Below are 20,148 nucleotides of genomic sequence, written 5' to 3' on the forward strand. Positions count from 1 at the left end.
ATATCTTTAATTGGTAGTAGCATATAGTCATGTGCAAGAGAACTAACACTGTTGTGAATACGTTTCGTTACGATGGAATCGCGAGGACGGGCATCCAATATTTCATTTCTGCAATGGATTACGTATCTCCTTGGATCTTACGCGAACAGGAGGAGCTGTAGAGAAGATCTGATTTCTCCAAGTTTTTAAGAAAACTCTCTAAATGTATTATTTTCGTCTTCCATTTATTCTTTAAAGCAAATTCGTCATACATCCATATATTTCGGAGCTTTTACTCTCCGTAACAAATTGCCCAGATTTTCTCTTTTTTTCCCCTCTCGAGTGTCGAAGTCTTAATCAATTTTGGAAACTAAACTCTTTCAAGAATGTATAGAGTTTGAATCTCTGTTTATTGACAATGCTCTCCTCGCGATTGGACGACAGTAACGACAGCTTGTATCCGAACGAGTGTTTAATAGTAAACAATTAGACTTTAGAAGCCATGCTAGATTAGATAGCGAGACTAAAGGGCGCTAGATAGTCATAGAACGTTACGCTAATAGCGATTTCACCGACCCACCCTCCTATTTATCACAGCTGTGAGTTTTTCCGACGGAGGGGTATAGTGAGTAGCGATATTGTATGTTATATAGACTAGTTACATCAACTATATTAGATCCTAGTCAACCGATCAGTTTGACGGAAGTGTATGCCGCAATAATAATAATGCTCTGATTTCGTTCGATGTGTCTTTGTTATCGCGAAAGAGGCATTACTTGTTTATTGGCTGTTAAGCTTTGTTAATAAAATATTACAAAATTTTACATTGAACACCAACGTCTCTGATTACAATTTTCTCCGTCCATTCTCTTAAAAAATAGGAATTTATTTGAATTTTTAAATTTTTTAACTTTTTTTAGATTTATTTGAAAAATTTGTTTTATAAACTATAGTTTCCTTTTGCCAATCAATTTTCATCAATTAGCATTTAAGCATTACTAGATACTGCAATTTGCTGTATTTTATTTTATTTAGAAGCAGAGATTTATATATTTAATAATAAAATATTGCGTTTTTTATAAATCAGAATTGTATTACTAATTGAAGATTTTAATTTTTTAATTTATAACAGCGATGAGTAAAAATTAATTTCATTTTTTATTATTTTCAATTATTGTCTTACAGAACTCATTGTTTATCTTTTAATTTTTTAACTAAAAACTCGGAAAATTATTAAAAGTGATATTAGATTTGTTCTGTCAATCTTTAAACTAATGTTTTTTAAATAATTATTGAGACAATTACCATGATAAGCTAATGCCGTGCCAGTCGCGCCGGTAAAGTCGCGATCTTCCACCAGTTGGCAGCACCATCGAGAGTCTCGAGTTTGTAACAAGTAAGATGGCCTCCACCGACTCCAGTTTATCAAGTGAAAATCCCGCCAAGAAGGAGGATGAATTTAACGAATTTTACTCAGAGGTACGCGATTTCCTGTTAATTTCAGCATTATTTTATATACGGTTTCGCCGGCGAAACAGTACTTAACCCTTTAATCTTAAACAGACACGTAAACAAACTCGAAGCAGTAACTTCGACTAGTATCACTTTTCGCTGGAAATAAAATGACAGCAGACGTCTCGTAATGTCTATTTGTGTTTTAACTACCCCACAATATCATATGTAGCCATGTCGAGTCTTGCGAGCAATGTTATCACTATAAACATTATACTTGCCTAACCTGCATCGACATGTTTGTGTTGAGGTTTGTCATGATCTCTTTACATGAAATGTGTGTGGTGTTCAATTTCTTACATATAATACTTTGAAGAATTATTATTATCAGAGAATTAATGTTAAAATTAAACATAGATTCTATATAACGAAGCTCAACTCTTCTAAGAGGTTGTAATTATTCACAATTGCATTTTTCATATTATCTCCGTATAAGGAAGATAAACATGACACTCCTGATAACAGCTTTATTTAATAACTTCCGTTTGCAAGAACTGCTTGCATCGGTTATAACTGCATTTTTCTTGCATTCTTCTACTACGACACTGATATTTATTCATATAGCATATACTTTATATTGGAGATTTTAAGAATATTTTTTTTTATTACAATTTAAGGAAGATAGACAGAATATATAATAAACTAAGCTTCATATTTGCTGTATTGCTTTAAAATTGTTCAGAAATTTAATTTTAGATTTAATTGTATTTAATTTTATTATACGTTGTTACATCTATGTTATTTATCTATTTATTATATTTTAATTAATTAACATTTGCAGTTATAAAGTTAATTATAAAATAATTTTATTGTTTTTCTATAGGTTAAAGAAATTGAAAAAAGAGATTCTGTGCTGACCCCCAAACAACAGATTGATAGACTACTACGACCTGGGTCATCCTACTTCAACTTGAATCCATTTGAAGTTTTACAAATTGATCCAAGCACAGCAATAGAGGAAATAAAAAAGAAATATCGTCGTGTGAGTACCTATTTTTTCCTATAATAAGTCTCTTGACTTAATTTTGATCTAATTTCAAAATTGTAGATGTCAATTTTGGTACATCCAGACAAAAATCAAGATGACGCTGAAAGAGCGCAGCAAGCTTTCGAAAGTAAGTATAACAGACTGATCAGTTTAAGAAAATATATGTGTTATAAAATGATAAATGTATTAAAATAATTTTATTAATTACAGTTGTTAACAAAGCGTGGAAAACTTTGGAAAATGAAGAAACTAGATCAAAATGCATGGACGTTATTGAGGAGGCAAAGGCCCGAACTGATCACATGGCAAGTATTTCATTATTTACAGAAGCTTTGTTTTTTGTTTTTAACAAAGCATATTGTGCATTATCGTTAATTTTTCTATATTATATAACATAATAATACATAATATAATGTAATATATAATAATATTTTGAAATTTAGATTGCAGAAAAGAAGAAGAAGCAAAAGAAAGAAGGAAAATCCGAGAACTCGAGTTCGACGCTTTTGGAGGAAGAAACTGAGGAAGGCTATACACATGCGGTCTGGGTTATGACAATGAAGTTGTTCGCCGATATGGAGCGAAGAAGGTCAGTTCACAATTTTAGAAAAAAATATATTACTAAATAGAAAAAACATATTAACGTAAATTGTATTTAAAAAAATTAGTAAATTAAACGCCTACATCTTTGAGTAAAAAACATTTATCTGAAAATGGCTGTTTCTTTTTCTTTTTTTACAGACGGGAACTAGCCACAAGAGATGCAGAACAGCGAAAGAGAAAACGCGAAGAGGAGTTGTCTGCAGAAGCCCAGGCAGCAATGGAGCGCGAATGGCAACGAAACTTCGAGGAGTCCAGGCAATCGCGCGTCGACAGCTGGAAGGCGTTTCAATCCGGTACTAGTGCCACAAAGCAGAAGAAGGCGAAGAAGCTGAAGGCCTTCAGGCCGCCGAAAACGAAGGCGGAGTCGCGATAATCATGATCGTCCCTCGTTTATTCTCTACTTCCGATGTGCGGATTCTGATTTTAGTCGACGCAATGTTTTATCTTAGAGATTTTCTCGCAGCGTTAAGGTAGGTTAAGAGATCTAATGCCGCGTGATCGTTGATCCAACGATAAACGTGCCGGATCACTTTATCTTGAAATTGAAAGAGAGAAGGATATTAAGATAAGATTCTGAATTCTCTTTTTGATTCCAAACCATCTAGTTACAAAGTACGATTTTTTGTTTTGTTTTGACATTCATTGTTACATTTAAACGCCGAGATTTGGATTTCTGTGAAATATTCTCACATCAGTAGCCAGTTTCATCAACATTCTGTCAAAACGATGATGGCTACTAAGTCTTTCACGAGCTTTTGAGGGCATCTTTTTATTTCATCGAAATAAAAAGATTATTGAATCACGTCTATTTATCATCAACTCCAACTTGACATTGCTCACTAATATATTCAGAGTTCTATATATTAAAACGAAACTTCGGCGGAGCTTGGTGAAATCGATAGCAAGTCCATTTTCTTGCTTAGATAATCGATAGAATGATTTAAAACTAGAATAAAGATACTGAAGTAACATATTGACGTTATTGTGAGCAAAATCTTGAGAACAAATTTACGCGTTACTACAAAGGGAAAAAATATACGGAAAAATGCAGAGCAATAGCAAAGTTATGGAATGAATGAAGAATAACGAATGCAACTTCATGTATGTAGTTGAATGTAGTTTCGTGTGCGTGTTATGCGAAATCGTACCGTTTATTTTGAAAATGGCGTAAATCATACGTTAAAAAAACCTTTATTCAAACAGATAAAGATTGTAATATAATTTAAATTAAATTTAAATATTCTATTCCCAAGTAAACTGAATTAAACTAAACTGGTTTAGATTTATTTTTGTTTTATTTAAATTATATGCTTATATCATTTTTTTTTTTCAAAATGAACGAATCGATTGTGAGAGTCTCTTGTGTGTAAATTCTGCGCAAATCCTCGCAGAGTTTGACAGTTAGAAAGTTTTTCACGAATTTCGTGATTATGAGACATTGACGACTTGTATAGAAAACAAAAGGAAGAAGAAAAAAGATACATTTCTCCGGAGCATTGTATATTCGCAGTATCTCGATGGCATTGCACAATTGTCAATTTTATCTACATGTGTCTCGTACCTTTACTATTAAATGTACGATTGTCCATCATAGGGAAAGTATACAGTTGGGTATATATTTATTGTATTATGACGCGAATTCATACACGCAGTACCAGGGTTACTGTACCGTGATACCCTGTGTTTCTGTAAACGCCAAGTTCGCGCAGATTAACTTTATTTTAGAAATATGGAAATTTATAATAGAGACCATACAGAGACCTTAACACTCACCGAAGTTTGATATATATGGAGAATATCAAATTTCGGAGCTGAATCTGTGATTTAACGGTCTCGAAATCTTTGGTACTCCAACAATAAAAGATTCCTAAAAAATATCGCGAGATCATAAAACGAAATTTTCGTGCCATAAAAGATCGATTCGCTTCGCATTATTGCGACGGCTTCGATTCTGCACTGAATGAGATTCTCTGAGACTTTTCAGGACGTCAATTGAATCTAAACTCCGCTATTCATGGCACGATATCGTGATGGCTCTTTTATAACTTCGCGAACACCCCCGGTATTGCCCGAATGACGTACAGACGATCTCGCAAAGAACCGAGGACAAAAATGGTTCGTTCGATTTGTTGTGAGATGTGACTATATACGTATATGAAATTATTTCTAAAAGACTGTTCATACTGCACGACGTGCCGCAATTTCGGATATAATTGTCTAATACTGTGTATATATCGCTACTCAAATACATTAAAGAATTAAAGAACTTTCATTTCTGAATCGGATGCAAGATGTCCATTTAAATAGTGCATTCTGTGAGGAAAAATGCATACAATCGTTCTTGTTTCTCGCATGGAAATCCTTACAGGAAATACATATATATACACAGGGTATTCTAAATATATATAGGATATTCCTCGTATTTTCTTTCACCTAAAAATTCCTCGAACCAATTTGGAGTTGATGTTTCAGAAGATGTTTGCAAAATAATTTTACGAGAATAAATCAAATCAAATTCGTATTAGTTAAGAAATTCGTAAATTAAAAAAATATATATATATATACATATATATATATGTATATATATAGTGATATTCCAAAAGCTCTCTTTTTCTAATCACGTATTTTTCTCAGATTTGTATATGTACCGTGTGATTAATTCATTATTGCTAGCTGATAATGGCAGACGCTTCTGCTCTTTATACATATCGCGAGTGCAATATAATGTCGATTATTTTTTATTACACATATACACATACCAGAAAACTAATATTATATGTCTTTCACGTAATAGATAATTAATTAAAAGAAATTAAAAGAAATTAATTTTATATAAAGTTAAAATGGACTTTTTCTCTCGAGATGCGCGAAGGATGTCTCTTAAGGTATTCGCGTCACTCGCGCCGTGACGTCGATAGGATGTAAGATGTAAATGGAATGTGCCGCGGACACAATTGCCACCCCCCAGGAAGCAGCGCCGGTATCAACATTCCGAACCAGTGTGACGCCGTACGTGATGCCCGGCACCACGTACAATCGTGGATACCGCTAAGAGTCTCGTTTTCGACGAAAAATCGAAGTTCGGATAATCTTATCTGTTAGAACATTTCCCATAATGCGATATGATCTCGGAAGAAGAACACATTGATGAATTGCTCAAAGTTCTTCAGAGGGTGGAGAATGCTCGGGGCTGGGAGCTGTGGAGAATCATGTAAGTATTATATTTCGAGAACGAAACTTAAAAGTTTGCAAAGAAACGAAAGGACGATCAAGAAAGAGGAAAACTAAATTCACGATTCTTCAGTATTCCGTATTTTTCTTGCATTTTTCTCGTTTTGTGTGAAAGAATTTTGAGAATATAGATATATGGAAATTGCTAAATTTTAAATCGAAGGATTTAAATGATATATATAAAGCAAACATCAGGCGCTTCAATAGCTAAATTTAGAATCATTTTAGAATCTTTTATGCAATTTTGAACAACTCAAATGATGTAAAATTTAATCACGCATACATTTCTTTATATATTGAGTGAAAGCTATCGAAGTCATTCGTTTACAATTGAAAGTCGATTCGACCTTTGTCGTTGTCTCAGCTTTATGGTTCGCAAATATGTAGTATTTTGATGACGAACTACGCTTTAGTAGCTTGTTATGATAGCGTAGTAAGGACGCAGACGTGTGTTTTGTAGTCGTAACTGTTATATCCTGTCATTGAAGAAAATTATTGATGCTCTCATCGTTATTATTACCATAGTAATTTCTGTCAGTTTTTCTTCTTTTCTAATACTTAAACTTAAAAATTTATCTTCTTCATACTAGCTCGATATAAAGCATTTTTGAGGAAAAAGTAATTATAAAAGTTCCAATACGTAAATTATATATGTAAATTTATTATTTTTGAATTTATTATCCAATTTGATAGTAAATTTCGTGATTAATTCAATGAAAGCAAGTAGATTAAAGTTTAAACTTATTACCATTAAAATGACTGTTAACAAAAAAATGTAATTTAAAATCGAGATTGATACACTTATCTGCGAATACATTTTACGAGACTGATTTAGCATTCACAGACGATGTGTGAGTGGAATTTGAAAAGCAGTGAACTCATATTTACGCACATATAGCGTGATAATAATCTGATATTTTCAGTCACAAAAAGTTAATTGATTGAAGCTTATTTATAAGCGACGTCTCTATAATATGCATTTATATTCCTTTGCTCTTTACTTTCCATAGCCTTTTCATTGTTACAGTCGACTATTTCACAGAATCTTATATATGTACAGACACATGATCAATATCTAAAAAAAAAGTTTGCATGCGTCTTATTGTCGGTCGTACTTAGGCAAATTTATTGCGATAGAGCTGTTAGCGTGCATCAAAGCGTATTAATGCACCCAAGCTATATACTGCATCTCACGCGATGCGTTCTTGCGACAAGTACATGCAATTGCAGGTCGAGCGCAACAGGTAGCAAAGCCTTCTGCATCCTTTCGAATTTTCGTTACAGCTCTTCTAAGTATGCAAGATACATTTCCATGCAAGATTCACTAGAAAGAGAAAGAGAGAGCAAGCGAGAGAGAGAGAGAGAGAGAGAGAGAGAGAGAAAGAAAGAGAAAGATTGCAGAATCAGATACAATAGTTCACTGAGTGATGGAAAGGAAGGGAATAGAAGAGATTGAAAGTATTAAACGATCGATTTGCTATCACATGTCCGCAGGTACAGAGCGTACAATAAAGGTTGTGCATGAAAGTAATTTAAAACATAATTTAGATAATACATTTAAATATTAATTGACAGACAAGTAATTATAATATGAATAACATATAATATATATACAATAATATAATGTAATAGTATATATAACTTAATCATTGGGACGTCATTGATTTATCATCATGATTTATATGACATTTCTGTTTATACATATTTGCTATATTTGATTTGCCTCACATCACAGTAAATACAAGAAGTATATCTTCGTGATATCGAAGATATAATCTTGCAAATCTTAATAAATCGTCAATAAGTATATTATAGGTTGGTCAGAAAGTCTTTTCGTATTTAGGAATTTAAATTCATATTTATGAAACGACTTTCTAACCTGATAATAGAATAAGATTGTTGTCGCCAAAGAGTGATCGGATTTTCTGATATTTGTCTACATTGGACACGCGGTTGAATAAGGAATAAGGAATGTTAACTTGGAAAATTACGTATGATAGAGAATCAATATTTCTTGCGAATAAATCACACGGAGGATTGCGGCAACAACATTGATTGCAAGCACAATAGAAACTCGCGATCGGATTACTTCTTGCGACGTGTGTGTTGCTCGCGTTTTCTTTACAGTTCTCCAACAAAATTATTCCGCTTCCAGGCCATTCAAGATTTAAAAAAAAAACGAATAATTGAGGACTTATTGACGTCATATTTATTGCCATCGATAGGATTATTTGTAGATATATCAGATTGATATATCGGAGAATCAACTTCAGTTATTTTTACATGAAATCAAAATATACATATGTATTTAGAAAATTACATTTTACAAGAAATTGACAGCGACAACATAACAAAACATAATAAATCTTGATAAAATAAATTTTCAATTATTAACGATAAAAAAAATTTAAGAAAAAGATTTGGAAAAATTTAAGATATTTCTTAATCGTTAACAAAAAATATATTGAAGAGAAAATTTGTAAAATACTTATATTATTATCATCAGTTATCAATATATTATCAGACTTTAGTCAGTTACAATAATGTTTTTAATAAAAGTCATTTATACACAAATGATAAAATACACGCAGACAAAATTAGAGATCTCAAAATTGAAAATTGAACGAATTTATCGTGTTATTCTTTTTCTCATTTCTCAAAGTTATTTTAATTAAATATCACGCGTCTCTTATTTTAAATCTCTTGGATTTCTCGGGACATCCAATCCCGTCATACATCACTGATCCCTCACACTATGCAGTATGCTCGCACACATATACATACTCGTGTACGCACGATATCTTCCTAATACCAATGCGCGTCTTATGAAGCAGGTAAAACGACGGCACACAAACGCACAAACGCACACATGAAGCCAAGAATTCCTCGGCTGGTTTTAGCAGGAGGAAGAGAATATCGGCGTATCGGTATGCACATATAAAGTTACGCACACAATCAAGAGTTATCGCTGAAGGAGTAGAAGTAAAAGAACACGCGGCGCCGCACACAGATAAATCGTTTACGTCTACCTAGGTATGCGTGCGGAGTAGCGCTTATACACGCGTATATACACGCAAAGGCGTATATACACGAAGGCAAAAAAACACGCCACACCAGTTTACGCGCAACACACGCAAATCAAGAGTCACACTTCTGTATGCCTGCCGTCGTGCGCAGGTAGAAGGAAAAGAATATCTTCAAAGTATCTCGCAGACAGATAGAACGCAAAGAACGTGCCACGCCAGTTTACACACAGCACGCACGCGTGTGCGCGCATACACACACACACTCCAATCAAGAATATCGTACACCTGTCTGCGTGTGCAGAGGGAAAAGAACACGGCATTCGCACACAGACAAGGGAAGAAAAACGCCGCGTGCGTGCATGTGCACAGGTAAGACCGACGAGCGGCGCGGCACGACACCCGTCTGGAGCAGGGGCCTCTCAGTGAGGTAGTGTTCACCGCCGTGTGTGCAGCTCCTCGTGGCTTCGTCTCCGCCTCCGCCTCTTCTTCCTCCTCCTGCAGCACCAGGGGGACCAGGTAGACTCACGAGGACGTGTATCGGGGCCCGTGGCCGCAGAACGGGCCCCCGGATCGCTCTTTCGCTCTCCCATATCGGTAGCCTTGAACGGGCGCCAGCCAGCCTGGATACCCGAGCGTTTAACCCGGCCTGGTCTGGCGAACACACGTGCGTTAACCGCAGAGTGTAGTGAGGAGAATTCGGATTCGCGAGGCCGTCAAAAAGAGAATTTCTTCCGATTGCGGAGGAGCGTTCCTCGATCGAGGTGAATTCCTGCGGGGATGTACGAAGAGCAGGAGCGGCAGGATGTGTGATCGGTGATTATCGGTGTGTGCCACGGCAACGTGAATGCTGACGATGTCGACAACGGACGTGGTCCGCATTGTTCAGCAAGGAGCCGCTGCCGACGAGGACCAGGGGTAATTTCTTTCACTCGCCACTTATTTCGGAACGTAAGCCTCACGCGGTGAAGGGCCTTTTCTCGTGCCGGGAATCGGTGAAATATGGTGCGTTTCGCTGTGAAGGTTGTTGAACGGAGATTCAGCGCCGATTGTGTCCATCATCATTCTTCAGTATCCGTTCGTTCCAAAATAGAAGAAAGTTTGCAAGCAAAATGTTACGATTAGTTAAAATTACTCCAATTTTTACGATGCGATATTTATCGATTTAAATATCCAATTTAAATATCCAATCATAAAGTGTTACTCAAAAATTTTGAAATTATTCTAAATCTATATATCCTTTCAGATTTTAATCTGAGATTTGAAAGACATAGAAAAATATTAAAAGAATTTAATTTTTAAATACATATAATACTAATAGCTATTAACTAATTTGAGAGATCAATTTTTGATATTATTTTATTATAATCAAATTATGAAAAACTATAATTCCTCATTCACTTTTCAATGAGAAAAAAAGAAAAAAGAATTGTGAATAATATTATAATAAAAATTAATGTTAATCTAATTCTTATTAATTAATATTAATCTCTTTGCATTTTTATTCAATGAGAAAAATATTATCTTAAAATTAAAAAAAATTATTTTTAATTACTTTCTGTATATATTATATATATATTGTATATATACAAAAATTATATATTAAATATAATAGATTTTTGTATATAAAATATAATATATATTCTCTCTCTCTCTTTCTCTCCATTTACTATAAATAATGAAAACTTTTTCAGAAAAATTTAAAAGATGTCTCTAAATTGTCAAAGAAAATGTATCTTTTGAGATATTTTGCAATATAGTTTGAGTATTACGCAAATTGGCTAAAGTTTGACGCTTGAATGTGTTGTAAGTGCGAGTCGCGTCGAATTCGGACGTGCTGATAATGAGTTTCATGGCAAATGGAGGATGAGTCGTTAGGAGTGGCAGGAATTTTTTGACTCGTGAATAGGATCATTATGAGAAGAAAATGTTTTTTTTAAAGACGAGGAAAAATGTTGTAGTGATGGAAGATGAGGATAATTGTATTCTGACGCGTGAGTCACTTTATTTTGATACTGGCTGCCGGCGTTTATTTCGACGAATGAACTATCAAATCACTTGATAAGAAGAGCTCTTACATTATCTTTACTTTATCTGTTTTCTTTTCCAGACATTAATTCAAAGAAATGTCATATTGTCCAATGTAATGCACGCTTGATATTTATTGATTTATTATTCATGTCTTTTCTATATGATTTATCGCATTCTTATTCGCTCAGTATGTTTCATCTTTTTATTTAATTTCTTCACTTGTCGTTTATCTATTTCTTTATTCGTGTTGCAGTCATTTAAAGGAGATACAAATCATAGGCTTCATAATTTATGTCATAAATTAAAATAATTCTCGCATTAGTTGAAAATGTTTTTTTAACCGTGCATGCATATCTTCAGTTACCATTAAGTTGCTTCTTAAGATATAAAGATACACGGAGCGGAATCTTAATATTGCTCTTGCACGAAATATCTATTTTATCCAACATACAATCTTCCGATTTATTAATTTAATCATCTATATAACAACTTTGATTAGCACATTAGATCATTTTGTTCTTCAATCATAAGAAAGAATAATTCCTCTAGGGAAATACTCCAGTTTTGCACAATTTGACACATTTATTGGCAAATCGAACTTCTTTGTCAGCTGAAATTAAGCCGGATCGTTTACGATTTCAATCTTTGTTTATTCAGGACATATATACGGTAAGCGCTTTATCAGCGTCATTTGCGTTGTATTGTACTTTCTACTTACTTGCTGCTCGCAGGAGTAAAGTCCGATGAACGCAGATCAGGCGCGCGCGACTGTCGAATACCGTCGAATCGTCGTCGTCAGGAAGAAGTGAGACATTCGCGCGAAACCTGTTTTGGCGTTATCCATGAGATTGTTCCGTCGCCTAAGTAAAGTATCTTGTTCGTTCTCTCTCTCTCTCTCTCTCTCTCTCTCTCTATCTCGTTCTCTGCTCTATTCGTCAGTAGATTATAAATGTATTTATTCTTCTTCGTACTTGCTTGGGCAGATACGAATCGTTATCTGCTATCAAGTTATAGAGCGGTCTTGGCTTAGGACTTGAAAAGTAAAATTAATATCTAGAGTGTATAAAGAGTAGTACGTAGTAATAAGAGTAAAAGTACTGCTTTCAAGTAGTAGGAAAGTTTATACATATAATCAATTTAATAAACAGTTACAAGAATAATTTTCTTCATGCATAAATTACATTTTTCTAATAAATGCGCACAGAAAAATTAAAAAATTCAACTTTATTATCATTCTTTTACAAATACAAATTATATTAATTAATCTACGTAATGTTGAACTGTAGTCACGATTGTAAACATTATATTCAGATGTATTTACCTTAAAATGCTTGAAAAAATGATTTTCCACAAATCATGCATCCTGCTGTTACGGAAATGATCATACAAATTGAAGGAATGATGGTACAAGTCGGTATTATCGCACGTCGTAAATCATAGAATTATTTGCGAATAATCTGAGGGAAGAATAGAAAATCTATTGAAAATATTTTAGCATTTTTGTCATCACTTTTCGAAGATGAATTAGATATTTCAATTGTTGAAAATACATATACTAAATAAAATTTTCAACGACGATAGTCTCAACGACAAATATGAAAAAATTATTTTATTACACATGAAAATGCAGAAATTTATTTAAATTGTAGATTATTTTATAACTTATATTATATTATTATATTAAATTAGTATACAAAAATTAGTACGCTATATTGTTCTCTCAAGCATTTCGCAGAGTTTCAACAGCGGATAATTTTCCTTTTAAACGATTCTTCGTGGCGGGACGAGCATGTAATTAGACACATTCTTGCATCTTCGGCGTATACCGCCTAATGCCACTCCGCCATGTAATTTGCTAATATTGCAGCAACTTGCACCTGCAATTTCGACCCTCACGTACGGTTACCACATCATATATTTTCTTACAAGTCTTTAATTGTTTTAATATATCGAAAATTGCTACTTCATGCCTTCGCTCGAAGGCGATTTAAATCGCGATCTTTTTGAATTCTCATTAACGACCCACCGTTTCCGTTCTCGATCGTAGACCTCTCTGTGCAATAAATAATAACAAAGAAAAACTATGAAATTATTAAAAATCTCATTATTAGCGCTGGTTAATATTTATAATAAATTTGAAAGGAATCAGGTTCTCGCCGAGCTTTACATATTTCGATAGCTTTAATATTTCTACAAGCATCATTAACCGGTTTCTTTTTCCCCTTAATCACTTTGCATTAGATTTTTCGACCGACAAAGTCGCGCAAGGAAACTCTCTCGAAAGAAAGTCTCAACGTTCACGACTTGACATTAAACGGCGGAATTAATTTTCCCGCGTGCATCTTCGTCTTCGTTTTAAGTGACGAAGGAACAGGTCCGTATACACCTTCGCGATAGCGAAGAAATCGGAGAAGACGGCGGGGACGGCGGCGTGCAGAGAGATACCGCGAGACCATATTAGTCACGTTTCTCGAAGACGCATCGTCGTCTCTCTCTCTCTTACGCTTTGTCATCTTTCCCTCTCTCGTCCCGCTCGCTCTTTCTCCAATGTCAATGACTGCTCTCTTGGGGCTAGCTGTGACCCCCCGTGTGAACGAGTCTCGTCTTTTCTGTGTCTCGCACAGCCCGGAATGGTGCTTTCACACGAAGGTGGAAAGAGCGCACAATGTGGGTATCCGCATAATATTTGACGCGGCGTTATATCACGCGAATAATGCGAGTTATATTAGGCTGTGAATATCCTGACCCCTGCGAACGCCGTTGACAAGTGCTCATTACGTGGCGCGATGTACCGGCGCCTTACACAGTCCCCCAAGATCTGGCTCCCGTAAATAAAAAAAAAGCTTAACTTTTATCTCAGAATCTATATATGTGGCGCTTATCATTATCCAAATGATAGATATAAAAATAATTAGAACACGCAGATAAGAAATAACCGATTTAGCTTCTTTCTTAGATTCTTAGCTATAAATTCTTTCTTGTAGAATAAGGATAGGGATTAATGATTAATGAAGAACGGAACGTAAGATGTGAATAGAAAGATAAATTAGGTAAACTCATTATTTGTAATATTTTATATTTATAAAATAATTGGACTTGTTTAAGCACGATGTTTTTATTATATGGCAATTTATCTGTTAAGAAGGAGATTAAAGGTGCAGACGGTTTCAATATAATTGAGCGTCGGAACGCGGAAATCCGCGCGTGTCCGGTCGAATAGGCTCGCGGACGCGGGTTACTTGGAGAACGAACCTTAAACCTTAAGGTTGAATAACGGTTCTTCCGGCGCGCATGCATACCTACCTACCTACCTACCTACCTACCGTGGTGTGTCTCTACGGGGGAATCGCCGCCGTTGCGATTTCTGTGCTGAATGTCGCGAGCGGTGCAACGAAAAGTTCTGGCGTACGAGAGAACGAAGGAACGAACGAACCTGTCCTGTCCCGCTTCGTCGCGAACGCAGAAGGGTCGACGCACCGAACGTGACGATATTTTGACGTTCTCGAAGAGCGAGCTCCACTGTCGCGAAACTCGGGCTCGACACGTGATTCGCGCTCGATTCGCAGTTGCGCAAGTTGAGCTGACTCGCGACGGTGTACAGTAAACGAAATGTAGAGAAGCTGCAGCAGGATGTTAATCTGGACGGGAAAGACATTGCAGAAATCGTAAAACAACTTTTGCTGAAACTATTCTGAGAAAGAAGAGATCTTTGCTAAAGAAATTTAAAAGGATCTTCGCTGAAGTTAATAAAAGCATGTGTGAAAAAAGAAGTTTTCCTAAAGGAGTTGCATATATTAATAGTGATGTAGATAAAAGAGATATCGTAGATGTAAATACGCGGGGCAAGAGTAGTTTTATATATTATATATATACTAATAATAGTAATATTGCAAATTGTACTATGTACTCTTTGTACTATACATAATACTTAACTTCATCAATGTCATATGTAAATTGCAACGAAGATTACCCTTCTCATCTTTATCTCGTTGACTTGCTCATTTTTTGTGTTAACTAAGTTATAAATAACATGTGCTACAATATCTAAACAATAATTCTTACTGGCAGTGCCGTCTTGCTTCTTCACTTATCTATTCGTTCTGATCGTGATTTAAATTTCTTTACCTCATGCATAATTCTTAGTAAATAAAATTGCCATCCCTTGTAATTGCGCAATTCGCCCTTTGCATAAAGCATGAACTTGATGAATAATTGTGGCGTTCACGTGTCGACCAATTCAAAAGCTAATCACAACATTCCTACGGCTCCCCTGACAATTTAATTAACCTGACAATTTAATGACGGGAAAGTTATTGTTGCGCGAGGGACGAATGATACACTACGGCTGTCGGTTGTTCTTGTTTGAAGATAATTATTTTTCTTTATCCTCTTCCGCTCCACATTTTGTCGTGCAGACATGGACAAAAAACGCCTTCGTCATCCTCAAGGCACGACATCCAGATATTGACCCCTGCGACCTGATTTCCCCTATTCGCGTGAATTTCTAAGGCGTCGGAGTATCATTTGAATAACTCAAAAGCGAAGGCCATAATTTAAAATCGCAGTAAAAAGAATGCCAATTACTAAACAATTTTTTAGATTTTAATTTTTTTATTCTCTGATTAGCTCTCTCTTCTCTTGCTCTATTATTCAAAGTTAAAAGTTAATTAGTTTTTCAATTACAATATCATACTAGATCTTTGTCACTTATCCTTTTCTCCTTTTTCTTACATTATCTTCTTCTATGAAATTGATTTTATAAAAAATCATATTTATATGTTTTCACAAATTTCAATTTTCAGGATATAATTATTCACAAAGGCAATAAATGTAATTTGATTTCCATCTGAATATTTTATCGTGAATCAATTCTTTTTATTTCCTGAAGATGTACTTTGTTTCTCATCAACTGGATAATTTCTTTACTTTCTGAACTTCGTATTCATCCATCAATATATATTAATTCTAAATTTTTTATTTAGACATACACATTTTATCTTATAAGTATTGTTCGATAACTTTTAACATTTCTCGCTCTCAAATGATTTCAACTAAAGTTACTTGTCGCAGGGTCTTATCGCGTGCGCAAAAGCACCCACGTGGAAACACTTGATAATACTATTTAATGACAGAATGCATTCTGACAATTTTAACTCATTTTACAATGCTTTGTTTCTGCAAATATAATCCTGCCTGTCTCTCATTTTACAGAGTCGAAAATTATTTTAATACAAATGTTCATGATTTTGTTTAAAATGTTTTAAGTTTTATGCCAACTTAAAGTAAATTGATATTCTTCCATGTGCAATCTGTTATTATCTATGTATAAATATCCGACATGTTTATCCTGAGCAAACTTTTCAGTTGAACTTTAAGATATGTATTTATAAATCGAGGATTAATTTTTTTTATCAAAATGTCTAATATCAAAAATTAAAAACTTGAGAAATATTTTTCTCCGTTGATTTTATCGGTAGATAGCTGCTAGAAAAAAAAGGTCAACTCAAATTTATCATGTCATTTATGGACGATTTACTAAAAAGGCTATACTATTTATAGCTTTTATTTATAGATCGATATTGCATCTACAAACCAACAATCCATATGTAACTTCTACATGTAGATCGATACAATATATTTAAATATCGATATAACACAGGTAATCGGTTGAACCAGATAATCGAACAACAACGTCCACATCCGTATACGGAACGGAAAGTCGTTATTTACCCTTCCTGGCGCATCTTTGAGAAACGTATCGCTTAGCGATTAGATGCGCCGTTACGGTTCAGCATCCTCAATTCTGATGATCGATGAGACGATATGAATGTGTCCTCCCACGTAGCTACCTTCGCAGATTGTGAAGATATGCAAATCATCTGCGTGTTGTGACATCTGCTGATGTTTCTTCACATAATTATTTTTCTTTCTCCTAGCTATTTGTCACTCGACTGTACTCGATATGTCTACATACGCGTCCTCCAAAATTTCTCCGGTTCAAAATCCGGTCATTCCGGACTGGAAAATTCGCGTTATCGCATCGCGAGCGTTGCCGGTCGGCGATGAAAACCGAGTGGAAAGGCCATATTAGGCGTTCGACGCGGTGCAACCACGTCGTCTACCACGAGGCATTACTGTCGTCTAATGTACGTCCAGTCACGCCCCCGCTGGCTGGGGCCCGGGGAGCGAGCGAGCGAGCCGTGGCGAAACGAGACGAAGCGTACCGAGGGGCCCCATCGGCGGCGGGCCCCCGTCGCCGATCGGCGAGATCGCGACGAGCCGAGCTCTCGCGAGGTGTTCTCCGGCCGACCGGGTCGCGAAGCCGCGCGCGACCGCTCGCGTTCCCCTTGCCGAATAATCCGTCAGTTACACGGGGGATATATGTGCCCGAACGCGTGTTCTCTTGAATCGATAAGCCGGTGACAGGTCACGGCGATCGGTTCCTCGGCTGCTCCGAAAGTGGTCCTCGTTTCCTCCTAAAAGTGGCCTAGGTACGTCTGAAATTCTAGCTGTCATCGGAGCTAAAGTGGTTTCCAGGTTGAACGTATTGTGTGCAGTGCGGTCGCAATCGTGGATGCGTTAAGTGAATGTTAAATTTTATAGGGGAAATTCGGATTACCTTAAATAATTAAAACAAGTGAGAGGATTTGGTGGAACACGGTAAAAATAATATATTTATTTTGTTTTCGTGTATTTTTTCGTGTAATTTTTATCAGATTATCTCATACTTGTTGCTATTCTCTAAATTTTCTAGAGTGAATTTTCACTATTTTGAAGTGAATCTCACTCAAGTGGCCGAGTGGCAGTATTTTAAATCTTTTGGAGTGAGATTCACTCCAGAAAATTTAGAGAGTACGTATAAAAAAACCATCGTTAAGGGTATAAGCTTCTTCATGATTAACTTTACAATTATTTTTATATTTTTTAAGTTTCTTTCAATTATATTAATTTAATATCATACTGGAAAGTACGAGAGCAGTACAGCTACGTGGAATACACACATATTATTCACTCTCTTTAGTACTCTCTTTGATAAAAAATGAAATAGAATTTGATAGAGCGCGCTTAAAATCCATTTATTTTTAGAAAACTGATCGAATTATGCGAATTTTAAATTATTCCCAGAAACGTACATTTAAAATGGGTTTTCATAATTTCAAACGTACATATAAAATGAGTTTTCATAAATTCCCAGAAACGTACATATAAAATAGGTTTTCATAATCAATGTGCAAGCATTTCCAAACATAATAAATGGTTTTATAATTATTTTTAAACACGTTAATTAATCAATTTAGGCGAAACAAGAAAAAATGTTTGTCTTGATGCGAATTAAATAGGTTGGCGCCGGTATGATTGCTTGCAACTAGTACAGCTCATCTTTAAGCGTATCTCGTTCTTCAGATATGGCAGCGAACAACCGGATGTGCACGCCTATTCGCGTTTAAATCTCGCATTAATGCAAAGTGCTCATATTTTACGCAATCGAACACGTCTGCCTTTTCAACGAAGTTTAAATATAGCGGAAAAAAGTGCACTCCTATATTCAATCTTCTTAGCTTTCTCATATCCTATTTCTTTACTTACTTCTATTGGCAAGATATTTATGTAAACCTGCTCCCTTTATTTATATTTTTAATGTCTAAAAGTTCATAAATATTTCAATCGTACATTATAAAAAAAAATCTACTTTTTAATATTGAGATTGGAATCACCGATCGTTTTAGATGAAGTAAATTTATAACTCCAATAAATATCATTCTCCTAAACTAAAAAAATCTATCCATTTATTCCTCCTTTATTTTTTTCTGAAATGAGTGTGAATAAAAAGTATATAAAAACAGTTGCGTAAGTTTGGCAAGGAATTTTTGAAAGTACATCAAAATGATTGCATGTAAAAAGGTAGAAAGTATATCGAAATAATTGGCAAGGAATTTTTGAAAAATTATGAATTATTGAAAGACGCGTTTCTCGCTCTGGCTTAGCGAAGCGGTGTATTCAGAACACACGTAGCGAATAATAATTTCCTCGATCGCGATATCCGATCCTGTTCGAGACGTTGTCGCTACATTGCCGGATGTGAGCGCAATGACTGTTCTCAAGTTTTCTCGACTCTTCAGAGACGGAAGTGGATGAACGGCCAGGTGCGTAGCTGCATGTGCGTTCACGCGATCGGCGAAGCGATCTTCCGTCCTCATCTTTATGTCTTATCACATACATCTCCTTTTTAACGAACGGACGTTCAACTCGGTCGGATGTCCTTTGTTGTCAAATTGAATTTCTCAGCGCGTTTCGATGCGCGTTGCCGTTTATTTGCCGTAAAGTTTATTCATGAAAACTCGCGTCGGTGTCTGCGACGGCAAAGTATAGTTACTTGCATCGCCGAGTATGGAAATTTTCTTCCTGGGCCGGATAGCTGGCAACGGCTTATTGGTATTCTACTCCTTTGCTAGTCTATCGCTATTCTCTTGCACGATTCATTGTTCGTACTGATCCGTTGTGCAGAATGAGATAGAGAAAGAAAGATTAAAAGAGAAAGAGAGAGAGAGAGAGAGAGAGAGAGAGAGAGAGAGAGAGAGGAGTAGAGGCAGAGAGAGAGGGAGTAAGTAAAGTAGACTGCGTTTCATTATTGCAACACGTGAAACCGCGGAGCATTTGGTGAATAAATTCAAGAACCAATTTATACATTTATGCGTAAAATACTTGCACATCCGTTAAAAGATAAAAATAAACTCGAGTGAAGAATTAAAGTAAAGAAATGAAAGATTGAGAAGCGTGACG

The 20,148-nt window shown here is 35.4% G+C and overlaps 2 protein-coding genes across 2 annotated transcripts in view; both read left to right on the forward strand.

The window, feature by feature from the left end:
- The first annotated feature begins 1,326 nt into the window (after positions 1–1,326).
- On the forward strand, positions 1,327–5,367 carry LOC105453566 (dnaJ homolog subfamily C member 8). Its single transcript, XM_011695633.1, has 6 exons — positions 1,327–1,458; positions 2,315–2,473; positions 2,540–2,606; positions 2,690–2,784; positions 2,923–3,068; positions 3,221–5,367. The coding sequence occupies exons 1-6, from the start codon at positions 1,381–1,383 to the stop codon at positions 3,453–3,455; spliced, it is 780 nt and encodes a 259-aa protein (XP_011693935.1). The 5' UTR covers positions 1,327–1,380; the 3' UTR covers positions 3,456–5,367.
- A 620-nt stretch (positions 5,368–5,987) lies between these two features.
- The window catches only part of LOC105453621, a 49,060-nt gene continuing 34,899 nt past the window's right edge, over positions 5,988–20,148 (forward strand). Inside the window, exon 1 of the mRNA XM_011695740.1 lies at positions 5,988–6,293. Coding sequence (XP_011694042.1) covers positions 6,205–6,293 — 89 coding nt within the window. The 5' untranslated portion in view covers positions 5,988–6,204. The remainder of the gene's footprint in view (positions 6,294–20,148) is intronic.

Source organism: Wasmannia auropunctata, unplaced genomic scaffold (assembly GCF_000956235.1).
Source record: "Wasmannia auropunctata unplaced genomic scaffold, wasmannia.A_1.0 LD335998.1, whole genome shotgun sequence".
NCBI lineage: Eukaryota > Metazoa > Arthropoda > Insecta > Hymenoptera > Formicidae > Wasmannia > Wasmannia auropunctata.